The sequence below is a fragment of the Dama dama genome, chromosome 11 (genome assembly GCF_033118175.1).
Source record: "Dama dama isolate Ldn47 chromosome 11, ASM3311817v1, whole genome shotgun sequence".
NCBI classification, from domain to species: Eukaryota; Metazoa; Chordata; class Mammalia; order Artiodactyla; family Cervidae; genus Dama; species Dama dama.
Genome location: NC_083691.1, coordinates 7,781,761 through 7,794,836, shown reverse-complemented (window position 1 = coordinate 7,794,836; position 13,076 = coordinate 7,781,761). Strand labels below are relative to the sequence as shown.

The following is a 13,076-nucleotide window of genomic DNA, read 5'->3' as shown; positions in this document are numbered from 1 at the left end:
CTAGGAGGAGGGCATGGCAACCCACTCCAGTATTATTGCCTGGAGAATCCCATGGACAGAGGAGCCTGGTGGTTTACAATCCATAGGGTCGCAGAGAGCTGGATACAACTGAAGTGACTTAGCACTCATGCACAAATTATCAAGTAGCTAAAATTCTTAATCCTTTCACAAATATTAGTCATTTCAGTGAGACCTCAGGTTAGACAGATCTGTAAGCTGGGATCCAGAATCTACAAGCGCCCCACCCCCACCCTACCCTAACTAGTCTGTATTCTCAACTGAACTGGACCAATCATTCTTTTTTCTTTTTTAATCTTTACTTAGCTGTACAGGTCTTAGTTGCAGCACACGGGATCTTCAGTCTTTATTGTGGTATGCAGGATTTTTAGTTGCAGCATGTGGGATCTAGTTCCTTGATCAGGGATCAAACCTGGGCCCCCTGCATTGGGAGAGTGGAGTCTCAGCTACTGGACCACCAGGGAAGTTCCTGAATCAGTCATTCTTGCACCAGATTTCAGATAGAATATGCACAGGTGTACACTAGTCTTCCCAGGCGGCTCAGTGGTAAAAATTTCACCTGCAATGCAGGAGAGCTGGGTTTGATCCCTGGGTTGGGAAGATGCCCTGGAGAAGGAAATGCAACCCACTCTAATATTCTTGCCTGGGAAATCCCATGGACAGAGGAGCCTGGTGGGCTACAGTCCATGGGGTTGCAAAAGAGTTGGACATGACTGGGCACACACTGGGTAAATACATACTATCAATCATGTTTTTTTTTTTTTTTAAATTCCGCTTTTGCTCTGAATCATACAAAGTTTCCTTTTCCAGAAGTCTGGACCACATGGATCCCTTTTTTTGCCTAGTCTATAGGTGAGCTTGAGGGGATTCCTTTCCCCCTTTTTCCCTGAGTCTCTCACCTCTTGAGAAGGTAAAGAAGGGGGAGTTCAAGCAAAGCCATGTTAAAGACAACAAGGGCTGAAGGAGAATTTCTCTTTAAGGTCGAAATCTTCATATACCTCCATGGTTATTCCATTAAAATATATTCTCAAGTGTGTAATTTCTGGCTCAAAGAGGATGTTGAGTGTTGGGTTTTTGGAGTACAATGCTCAATCATCCTATCAAAAGGTTACATCAATTTTTAAACCTACCAGCCATGTATGGGACTGCTTGTTTCCCAACATCATCAGTGTTGGGTGGGCCCCTTAAAAAAATAACAAAGAGGGTGGTGCTGACCAGGCTCAGAGTGGCTTGAATTCAGAAAATACAATCCATCACTTCTTGTTTTTTTGGCTAAGATAAAGTGCATAAAACACGATCCAGATCCAAAGTGACATCAGGGAATTTCCTGGCAGTCCAGTGGTTAGGACTCTGTGCTTCCACTGCAGGGGGAAGTGGGTTCGATCCCTGGTTGGGGAACTAAGGTTCAGCAAGCTGCATGGTGCAGCCAAAAAATATCAGAATCATTCGAATTCTGTACCTGCATTTTTCAAATACCACAAAAGGGACAGATATCCAGACCACAGTTATACTTTAAAGTCCCTCTTTTCTTCCCAACCACATGTCCTTCACACATTACAGGTGTCCCTGTTCCCCTGTCTTCAGCACCCCACCAATACCTCTCTGTTCCCCTTCTTGTAAGATTTTCCTCATCTTTCCTGTCACTCACCTCTAGCGTGTGTGTGCACATGTGCGTGTGTGCATGTTTGTGTGTATTAAGGGGGTGACCTCTCCACCTTTCTCTATCACAAAAGCCCCAAAGAACCGCACCAACTCAGAAAGACCCTCCTCAGACGGTAGGTAGGGGACAAAACCACAGGCAAAATCCTCCAGTGGGTGGGGAGGAAAAAGCTTTAAGCATCCCATCTGGTCATGCTAAAGTGGTTGGCTGTGTGCTCCTTGAAGGCCAAGTGGGACATGTTAGTTTGGTGTCCCTTACACTGGGCTTAGCACACAGTTAGGGACTTAATGTTCGTTCATTCAATGTGGGAGCACTGAGAATCAGTCAACAACTCTTGTGCTGGGGATTGCAAGAGACATTCCACAGAGATGTTTGACCTAGGCCTGTAGACAAGATTACCTCCGGCTGCTCAGAATGACATCACTTCCTTTCAAGTGGGGGATAAGGTGGTGGAAGTTAAAGGTGAGGGAAGGTGAAGAGAAGGAGGAAATTCCACTGGATGGCTTTTTTTTCCCCCTCTATGAAAAAGGAGAGTTGGTGTATGGGATGCGGAAGAGGCAAAGATTTGGAAAAGCCAGTGTGGGGAGGTGGAGGACTTCAGGAATGAATTAGACACTTGCTGGACTGTGGTAAAGGCTCATCTGAGGGTGAAGGAAATGATTTGTGCGTTTGATCTTTGGGGAGACTCACTCAGGTGGTTGGATTACAGTAGTGATTGGGGCTCCATCACTTAACAGGGAGAAAATGAAATGGATAAAGGGAGTGGGTGGCTCCCTAACACCGATGAATGACTACACATTAGACAGTGGGGCATGGGGGGGCGGACAGCATAAGTAGTAGTTTTGTTTGGAGGGGGAGGGGAGCTGGAACTTGAGATTTAGAGTGAACCGGTGTGTAGATCTTCGGCCTGCACGGCTGAAGTGCGGGCAAAGTCATGGAGATGATGTTAAGGAACTGAGACCAGGCTGGCCCTGAGGATGTCCAAGTCTTCCAGAATCCAGGGTGGGTCCATGAGCCACGTGACAGCCCCCCTCCACCCCGATTGGCTGACAGTGAAGCATAGTTGAGAAGATGGCGACTCAGCGAGAACTTCAGCGGAATAGGTCTGTACACACAGCGGGCGTATACTGTGCAGGAGGGCGGTGAGGATCTTGGGGAACGCGCGGTCCCTTCCTCCAGCCTGGACGAAGACAGACAGTGTGGGACGGCGAGAGAGTCTGGGTGGTGTGCAGAAGTGGGGGTCCATCTCTGCACCAACGGGGGGGCGGGGGGGAGAAGAGACAGGACTGTATTTCCAGAAGCAGTGCGCAGCAGCTGCGGACACACAAACTTACTTGGTGACCCCTCTCTGAGCTTAGACGGTAAAGCGTCTGCCTGTAATGCGGGAAGACCTGGGTTCGATCCCTGGGTCGGGAAGATCCCTTGGAGAAGGAAATGGCAACCACTCCAGTCCTCTTGCCTGGAAAATTGCATGGATGGAAGAACCTGGTAGGCTACAGTCCATGGGGGTCGAAAAGAGTCGGACAGGACTGAGGGACTTCACAGGTTCACTATGAGCCCGTTGGCCCAATACGAAGGCGGGCTGGAATTTGGTTGCTACCCTAAGTGAGGGAAACCGAGGACTACAGGGTGAAAATGGCGGAGGCGGGGGGTTAAGCTCGGCCTTGAACGGCTAGACAAGCCGGGGCAGGGACCTTCGGTGGCGTCGCGCGTCTCCATGACGACGCGACGCGGCGCGGCGCCGGGAAGAGGGCGGGGCTTCTGCTGCAGCTGCTGCTGGCGAGGCATCTCTGTGACGCCGGGGGCTGAGCCTAAATGGCTAAACCCGAGAGGCTCCCGGGGGGGTTTGAACTGGCCAATGGGCGAGCTGCCGACCGGGTGTCGGAAAAGGAGGCGGAAGCGGGGAGGAGTCGCCGCCGGGGCCGGACTGCATCCGCCGCGGCGTCTCCATGGCACGGCCCTGGCCTCCGACTTCAACGACTTCATAAGGCGGCGTTTCTGGGCGCAGCCGTGTCGCTCCTGGTGAGAGGCCGCCGGGAGGCGGGACCCAGGCCGCTCCGGGTTGGGGGGGGCGCCTCCTTCGGGATCGCTGGGTCCCGCTGCCCAGACACCCGCCCACCCACCCACCCAGGCCGCCCCCCGCCTGCACGCTTGTCCCGCTCGGGTCAGAATCTGGACGAGCACCCCCCCCCTGCCCCGCCCACCGGCGCGGGCCTTCTCCTCCCGCTAACGGGCGGGCCTCTTCTCACCTGGCCACACCGGCAGGGCGCTCTGCCACCTCCTCCTCTGCTGCCCTCCGGCAGGGCTTCGCCCTCCTCTCTATGGGCAGAAACGGGGCCCCTCCAGCCCGCTGGTGGGTGGTCGTCCTTCCTCTCTCCGCCGACGGAGACTGGGCCCGCACCCTCTTTTGCCCCGGCCGGTGGGCCCCGCCCCGTCCTCCTCGCCCTCCCTGCAGCGCATCGGCCCGACGGTTATTTGGGCAGGGCTCCTCGTAGGCAAGCGCTGTCCTCGGGGACCGCCTCCCGACCTGGTTTAGAAGGGCCTCCCTGGTGCGGCGGGCTTCCCTCCTGGGGAATCCTGCCCCCGGCTCCCTGCCACAACCCGGCGTCGACCCCGCTCTTAACTCGGATACTAAAATCCCAGCGGCCGCCGCCGCTGCTGCGCCCCTGGAGCAATTTTTCCCTCCGCCGTCGGGGGGTGGCCCACTCGCTGCCCCCTTTGCCCCGCCCCGGCAGCCTCCGCTCCTCCCTCCTCCAATTGCTATTGGCCTTCTCGGGTGTCTATTCTGCCGGGAACGCCCCTTCTCCTAGGAGACTGTTGCCTTGGCCCCGCCCCGAATGTCCCTCCAGCTCCCAGCGCCGGTTCCGGCCCTCTGGGGCCCACTTGGGGCCTAGCGGTTTTCTCCCAACTTCCTCGCAACGCTAGCCAGCATCTCAGGTTTACACCACTCCCGCCGCTGGTGACCACTCCACCATCCCTCTCGCTGGGGGGCCTGGGTGTGGTGGTCCTTTTCCCTCGAAGTTCCGCCCCCTGTTGTCCCTCCCTAGGGAGCGGAGCTCTCACCGCCCTTGCCCACCGGGTCGCTCAGCCTCTCTCCTATCTTCCTCCCCACCCCCACCCCCACCCCCACCCCACCCCACCCCCCAACTTCGGCAGGACAGTTGCTGTGCGACCTGGACAGTAGAGGAGCGTCTCCCAAGTTTTCATCCAACAGCCACCCCTAAAGCTTCCACCCTCCTCCCCTGAGAGGACGTTTGATGCCGGGCCCCTGAGATTCTCATTGACAAGCCCCTCTGGGTCCCCCTGAGCCAGAGCCTGCTGACCCATTTGCCCACCTTTGCGGCTTTGATGCCTAACCATGTCTGCCTCATCCTCAGGCGGCTCCCCCAGGTACTGCCGTTGTGGGGGGCATCTCTGCCAACAGGGCAGGGGAAACGTGGGCAGGGGCTCCCAGGCGGGGCTGGCTGAAGGATTATTTTCCCAGCTTCCCTGTTTCTGTGTACTGAAGGCCTGGGCCAAAACATTCAAATCTAATTTTTAGGAGGAAGGAGGAAAATGCACTCACATGCCCTCTATGCCTCCCTCTGGCCCTCTTTCCTCAGGTGCCCCAGTTCCTGGTAGCAAATAGGATCACCATTGTTGTCACTGGAATACTAGGCTCAGATCTTTTTTGAAAGGAGGCTAGGTGTCAGTAAATAACCATGTAAGAGGTGGATGTCGCAGTTATCCATATCTTGATGGAATCCAGGTAGTCTGATGGAAAGCCTACTGAGAAAGAGAGCTTTTCCACATCTATTGACTTCTAAGTGTTCACAAATGATCTGAGGAGGAGAAACACCTGTCTACCCAGGTTTGGTAATTCCTTTGCTAGATGATTAGTAGGACTCTATTTATTTATTGTTTTCTTTTTTACCAAGGTGTGACATACATACCACAAAGTGTGTGCTAAAGTGCTTGAGAATTTTTCGTTGCATTTTTATATTGCATTTTTTTCCCCAAAATAAGATAGCGTGAGGACAAGGTTGTATTTTGGGGTCTGTCTTTTAGGCAGTGGGATGGATCACATGTACTTTTCAAGTCCCTTCCCGTCTTGGAGTTCTTGGATGTACTGCTGCCAAAATTTGGAGATTAAATATTTGCTTTATTTGCATATTTGGTGAGGGGGCCATTTATGTATAAGTAAGATGTGGTATTACAAAAAATAATAATAACCCTACCTCTTAGGTGCTTAAAGGGTAGCAAGTGAAATATTTTAGGTAATAATCATTTTTCATCCTCTTAGTTGAATATTTGATGATTAGTTTTATGAGACTGAGTCACAGAGACTATTCCAGAGCCTGTGGCTCTGTCTTTTCAGGTCAGTCGTTCCCTGAGCATTGTCCCAGGCAGTATTCTGGGCACTTTCACCCTCATCCAGGCTACTGTGTTGACTGTTACCCACATGCTGTCTGCTTTTTGTCTCCTGAAAGGATGACAGCTGGGCTTTTCAGTAAAAGGTCACAATAGTGTGACGCAATGGCAGGCTAAAAAGCCAGCGCTGCGACTGCTCACTGCCCCATGTTTCCATCCTCCTGCTGGGCACACCATGAGTGTTTGGTGCTCGTGTCAAGGGAGCCAAGTAATTCCAGACTGGCTCTCCTAGCCGTGAACTTGTTAGCCACCACATATATATATAACTTCGGGAGAGCTAAGAAATAAAAGAGCCCTAGTTTTCTGCTTATAATCTGGTTCTTGTGCCTGGGTACAGGTTTCCATCGTGTGGAAAGAACGGAGTAACGAGTCTCACGCAGAAAAAGGTCTTGAGGACACCTTGCGGCGCACCCAGTGTTACCGTGACGGTAGGTGACATGCGCTCGGAGCAGCCCCTCCACCTGCTGTCCAGCCAAAAAAAAAAAAAAAACGCAGGCTTCTGCTGGCACCCCGGTGCCAGGCGCTCTGTTAAGTGCCTTCATACATAGACTGCTCCTGGATGGATTCGGTTTTGCCTGTGGTAAGGCTGCCGGGTGTGAGGAGGTTGTCTTAACCTAATCTTTCCAGACAAATTTCAAAAATAATGAAACAAATTTTCAAAAAAGAAAGAAGGAAAAAAAGTAAAAGAACGGGGATTGATAGGAGCTGCTGGTGGGCAGGGGGTCTGTGTTTGGCCCTGCTTATGTTGTCTTTAGAAGCTGTACAACCTTCTCATCTCGGCATTTCTTCCAGCTTTCTGTCTTGATCGTCTTTTACCTGCCTGCTGCTTGTCGTGTCTTGCACCCTAACCCGTCTGTGTATTTCCCATGCTAATCCACATGCCCCGTTCAGAATCCGGCGTGGCGGCCCCACCCGCTTTCCAGCTGTGCTCTGCTGCATCCCAGGAGGAGCCGTGCGTTCCAGCAGGCTTGCAAAGAGATGGAGCTCTGAGGACCCCGGGGCCTTGGGTTTGAGACTCTTGTATAGAACCCGTGGGTCGCTCAGCCCCTTTTCTTGGGCGGCCTTGGGTCTCCCCACTGGTCTTCAGTTGGCATCTCTGCATGAGCCTGCTGAACAGCACACCCGCCTCGCTTCCCGCCTGCATGCCAGTAGTGCTGGTCGCTGTCCTGCTCGCTTGGTGGCTAGGCTTTCAGTGGCCCCCAGAGGCTGTGAACTCGGTTTTTATGCCCAGTTTACTCATCCGCAGATCAACCTTTTTTGTGTTGTCCTCCCCCGCCTGCCAGAAGCGAACCATGAAGGACCGCTCTTCAACTCCCCCCTTACATGTTCACGTGGATGAGAACACCCCTGTCCACGTCCACATAAAAAAACTCTCCAAAACGTCAGCGACCAACAGCCAGGTAGGAGCATGCCACGGGGGTGAGGCCAACGCACTCACTGTCAGAGGTCGGTCGCCTGGTTGGAAGGTAGGCAGGACAGTCACCCAGAAAAGGCAGCAGTAGCCTTAGTCAGAAGAGGCTCCCCTGCAGAGTTGGAAGCGGACGCCACTTGCAGAGTGACGCCACGGCCAGCTGTGTAGGGAAGTGACCCTGGGTTTGTCCCTTTCCACAGAAATCTCATAAGCGCGGAATGAAAGGGGACACCGTGAATGTGCGGCGGAGTGTCCGGGTGAAAACCAAGGTACCTTGGATGCCCCCTGGAAAATCATCCGCCCGGCATGTGGGATGCAATTGGGAGGTAGGCTCATTCTTGTTCAGGCTTTTCTTCTCGGACTGGTCAGGTTCTAGCAGGCCTTATGCTCAGTATGGTTCAGGGTTGGCTGTAGCTCTCAGAGATGTCCCAGTGGGTCCCGCTCACTGAGTGCCTTGCTAAACCCTGAAAGTACGAGAATCTTCTCAAGTCCTTCCAACACCGTAATGTGGTAGCTGCACCCGCTCTCCCGAGGTGCAGATGGGAACCCAAGGCTCAGAGAGGTGAAGTGTCACAGAGGGAGTAGCAGAGCTGGAGGTAGGACTCAGGGTGTCTCATTCTAGAGGTGGTACCCGTAGCCTCTCTGATTTGTATGTGAGGAGCTAATACTGTGCTAGTGTCTGAAGCAGACTTGACAAATGTATACCAGAATGTACACATCCAGGAAGGCAGCTTCTCTTTTGTGGTCGCTTGCATAAGAGACCATGCACTTACTCCGTAGATAGAATCAAAACCACTGGAATAGGGACTTGCCTGGTGGTGGAGTGGTTAAGACTCAGCCCTCCTAATGCACAGGGCACAGGTTCTATCCCTGGTCAGGGAACTAAGATCCCACATGCCGCGTGGAGTGGCCAGAAACTTAAAAAAACATACATTGGAACAATCTCCTGAGGAATAATTGTCTTCAGTATTAGTTGCCAAGGTACCAGGAGAACTGTTGTCTCTTTTTGGCCATGCCTCAACACGTTTTGTTTGTCCATCCATCCTTCTGTGCAGTAATTCATGCATTTCTTGAGACATTTCTTGCTGTGCACTGGCAGCTCTGCCCTCTACGCTTACATTCTGGTCAATTGCAGTGAAGAAACCCAACGATAAGACAAGGCCTATGGCTGTGTTTTGGACCCGAAGTCTCATGATTGAGACAAGTAAAGGCCTTGAGACTACAGTCAGCCCACCATATCCGCCGGTTCTGCGTCTGTGGATTCAACCATCCAGAGATGAAAAACAAAAATCCAGAAAGTTCCAAAAAGCAAAACTTGAATTTGCCGTGTGACAGCAAATTACATAGCATTTCCATTGTATCAAGTATTATAAATAATCTAGAGAGAATTTAAAGTGTACAAGAGGATGCGCCTAGGTTACATGCAAATACTGCACCATTTTACATAAGGGACTTGAGCACCCTCAGATTTCAGTATCCATGAGTCTTGGAACCAATCCCTGTGGATACCGAGGGGTGACCATATCTTAAGAGGATGATGCCTGCTCTGTTTTGAAAGATTTATCCTTTTTCTGAGAGCTTATTACTTTTAAAATTAGAAATAATCGTAATTACTTTGAAGTTTAGAGTCACACTTCATGCTCTTCACTCCCTGATTCATTTAATCCCTAAGAGACAAGGGAGTTTGGTATTCTCGGGAGTACATGACAAGTGTTCTGACATCTCTCTCCCAGGAAGATTGGAATTAAAATGATTTCTAAGATTTTTCTACCGTGTGTACCTCACTAGGAATCAGTGAAATGTAAATTAGAACCAACTACATTTTCGAAGAAATATCAAGCTATCATTTTTGTTGAGTGGAAAGAAGTTGAACAGATTCAGAATATTTTCTGTTGACAAGCATATAGGGCTATCACTGAATCTTTTTAGAGAGTTTTTGAGTGGATGGTATGGCAGCATTTATCTAAACATGGATTCTGTAGTTCTGCATTTGGGAATTGATGCTCAAAAAGTCACAGAAGAGCACAGGAATCTGTGTGTAACAGGATGTTTGCTGAAGCATTGTTTGTATTAGGGAAAAATTAGACGCCATCTAACGGAGGGTATTGGTTAAAATTAAGACGCATCCATACAGTGGAGTGCCACACAACCTCTGCTAGATGGAGGCGGGTGTCTCTATAAGCACCACGTGGCACCGCACAGAGAGTGTGGCCCTGTCTGTGCAGAAAAGGACATCTGTGTGTCCACGTGTGTGTGAATATGTTTGTATGTACAAACATGTTCTGGGAGGCAATACTAGAAGTAGCAAGCAGTGATTACCTCCGGGTGTGGGAGGCTTTACTGCTTTATCTTTTTGTGGTCTGCCTGAATGTCTTTATCACATAATATATTTTATAGTTTAAAACACTTTTTTTTATTTTTAGTGAAGAGACTTAGTTTTTTGGAAATATAAATATCAAAAGTCATGCCGCTGTGGAAATGGACTTCCTGTTGACATGGGTTGCTAGGAGCCATGGTCCCCTCTGGAAAGCTGAGTACCCCTTCCAGGCCTGGGGCCACAGAATCCTAGAAATGGAGGGGCCCAGAGATGTGGCCGACCATCCCTTGAGCAGTAGCTGTCTCTCATGCTGTCCTCTTGGACTAGCTCCTCTCCACTTTTCAGTGGCCTCCCATGTTCCCAGCAGGCCTCAGCCCATCCTTTACATTATCGACAAGAGAGAAAAGACCTTAGGAGGAGGAAGTTTGTGGTGGAGCTGGACATGGACTCCAGTAGCTGCTATGTAATGTGGGGATTCTTGTTTGATTTTTTTTTTTTATTCTTGTTTGATTTTTAAAACCTCTTCTGGTACCTAAGATATCTTTGGGAGAAAACACGTCTGGGTTTTTTTCCTCTGTTATTAAGCAAGTCATCTGTTTTTATGATGGAAAGTTGAAAATACTATAAAAGAGACAATCACTTGTAATTCCAGCACACACATCAGAACCGTGCTGCTTGTTGACTTTTTACAAACTGTAACTATCACCCACCTCCAAAATCAGCATCACCAGCTTCCCCAGAAGGTCCTCTCTGGTCCTGTTCTCGCTCCCACCCTTGAATGAAACCAGTGAAACTTACTATTTTGGTACATTTATTATCACTTTTTCTGATGCAGAGTTTTTTCTTTTTTTAAATTATAATCATATTATCTATATATTTTCCTATTGTCCTCCTTTTATAGATTAAGAATAACTTTTTTTTCTTATAAAAGCAATGCATAGTCATTGTTGAAAAATCAGAAAATCAAAATCAGCCCAGGGAAGAAAGTAAAAAAGACCTGTAATTCTACCACCCCGAGAAGACCCCTGTAACTTTAGGTGCCAGCTCTCCGGATCCTTTCTTGTGAATATACTCATTCTTTTGATTTTTGTAGCAGTGGGATTATATTTTACTTATTGAACAACCTTTTTTCCCTTATATTTTGACTATATTTACATTGTACATTATTTTTTTAAGGCCTTATTCCATTGTATGTACATTTGTGTACTATTAAGTTTTTAACCTGTACTGTCTGCTTGTACATTTATCTATATCCTAACCTGAATTTAAATATTGATTCATATTCTTAGTTATTCTTGATAAATTCCTCAAAATACAGTGTACTGGGGTAAAGAGCACATACATTTTAAAATTGCACCCTATGTGTCTTACTTGTTTGACATAACCAGCTACACGCTTGTAAAACACATCCTTTTATTCCTGATAGCCATCGTCTTACCCTAGAAATTGGCGCAGAAGTTTAACCACCTTAGCTTAAGAGAAGCAAAAAACTGCAAATAGTGAGAAATAGCAATTACTTAATGCACTGGAATAAATGTGTAGAATGAGAGAGTCAAAAAGTTCAATGTATCAAATCCCCATGGAAATGCTGGCCCCCAGATTAGAATTTCTTTTTGAAGTCTCAAAGGTCTTACTCAGCTTTACATAAACTTCTACGAGGGGCACATGCATTTAAAAAAAATTTTTTTTTCTGTTGATATATTTAAGTAAACATTTTCCAGACACACTATTTTAACCCTAAATTAGTCTGTATGCTTTTCTAATACCATTTTCTCCATGCCAAAATAACAATGATTCATCCTGAAAACTTCATTTCTATTTTTTTTCCCCAAACTTCATTTATTAATCATATAGTGTTGGGTCAAACTTCAGATCTCCACTTGTCCTTAAAATACCTGTTATAGAAGCTTTGTGTGCCTTTGCAATGATCCACTATCATGTATTCATATTCTTTTAAAACACTTGCCATATTTCATGAGTCTACCCGAGGTGTTTGAGAGTATCTCCTGCCCCAAACTCTTGCCAGCCTTGGGAATTACTGGTTTTGCCAATTTGTTATGTCCTTCATTTTAAACTTGACATTGTAACGCAGGCTTTTTATTTCTATATTAGAAGAGCTTCAGAAACATCATTTAAATGAGGGTAGGTAATGAGATAACGTTCCACCAAGAAGGTTGGTGTGTCCTTTCCTCTGGGGTCCCTGTGGTTGCCCTTTAGCGGTTTTAGCTCTTCCTGCCCAGTGGACAGTCGGGGCTGGTGGGACCAGTGGCTGCAGTTCTGCCTTGTGAGTGCATATATTTCTCCCTCCTCTACATCAGAATCCACCTCACTGCCTGGAGATCACGCCACCATCTTCAGAAAAGCTGGTCTCCGTGATGCGGTTAAGTGACCTCTCTACAGAAGATGATGACTCCGGTCACTGTAAAATGAACCGTTATGATAAGAAGATTGACAGTTTAATGAACGCGGTTGGTTGTCTCAAGTCTGAGGTGAGGGAGGTAAGGGGCTGGACTGCCTAGTGTCCCGAGGCCGCTGGAGACTTGTCAGGTGGTGTCCTGGTGGACACCCCCTTCCAGCTGCCTCTGCAGGCCTCCCAGGGTTTCAGATGCCCTTGTGGAGGTAGTCAGGGCAACCTGGGATTCCTCTCCATCAAGCATTTAGCCCGGGCCTGGCCATGACCTTGCCAGGTGCTCTGTATGGATGGCCTGGTTTGATTTTTTTTTTTTTTTTGGCAACAGTAAATGAAGTCGATGGTATTATTGTCCCTGTTTTGGAGATGAAATGACTGGAACACTAGGGCCTCTTTTCCGTTTTTATGCAGAAGTTTAAAAAAAAACAAAGCAATTGCCCAGAGAGGCGAAGGAAGTTTGTCCTCAGTTGCTGGGCTGTGTCTTTGGGTGGGACCTGGAAATCCAAGGGCCCCCAAGTACGAAGCTGGCGGAGTGGCCTCAGACTCCAGGCTGTGGCTGCTGGTGGGGCCTGTGTCCTTAGCCTCCGCTACGCCCAGGGCCCACGGGCCTCCCCAGAGAACCTGGGGCTGGTGGCTGTCTGGCAACAGGCCCGCCTTTCTCCACAGCCTGCGGGGCAGGGGCCTTTTAGTGACACCTCCTGCGGTGGTGTGCCAGCTGAACCACCGTTTGTATCCTGGCTCCGTCCCCAAGCAGAAAGTCACTCAGGCGCTGCCCCCTCCATTTCCTCAGTGACGAGATGAGAGGAACAGTGACCGCCCAGGGTCTTTGTGACGCCTGACTGAGCTGCGG

At 49.2% G+C, this 13,076-nt stretch overlaps 1 protein-coding gene and 1 long non-coding RNA gene across 14 annotated transcripts in view; one reads left to right on the top strand and one right to left on the bottom strand.

The window, feature by feature from the left end:
• Positions 1-347: 347 nt before the first annotated feature.
• On the bottom strand, positions 348-4,337 carry LOC133064431 (uncharacterized). Its single transcript, XR_009694636.1, has 3 exons — positions 3,928-4,337; positions 3,013-3,137; positions 348-2,858 (listed from the first exon to the last, which is right to left on the bottom strand). It is a non-coding gene; the product is annotated as an uncharacterized LOC133064431 (long non-coding RNA).
• The window catches only part of ODF2 (outer dense fiber of sperm tails 2), a 29,035-nt gene continuing 19,480 nt past the window's right edge, over positions 3,522-13,076 (top strand). For 2 of the 13 annotated variants that reach the window (XM_061154506.1, XM_061154504.1), the window contains exons 1-5: positions 3,522-3,700; positions 6,426-6,516; positions 7,372-7,488; positions 7,700-7,825; positions 12,135-12,314. In XM_061154506.1, the coding sequence (XP_061010489.1) occupies positions 3,537-3,700; positions 6,426-6,516; positions 7,372-7,488; positions 7,700-7,825; positions 12,135-12,314 (678 nt within the window). In that variant the 5' untranslated portion in view covers positions 3,522-3,536. Of the gene's footprint in view, positions 3,701-4,834; positions 5,069-6,425; positions 6,517-7,334; positions 7,489-7,699; positions 7,826-11,928; positions 11,959-12,134; positions 12,315-13,076 lie in introns of those variants that run through there. The other 11 variants (XM_061154517.1, XM_061154513.1, XM_061154511.1 and 8 more) reach the window with 11 other exon arrangements.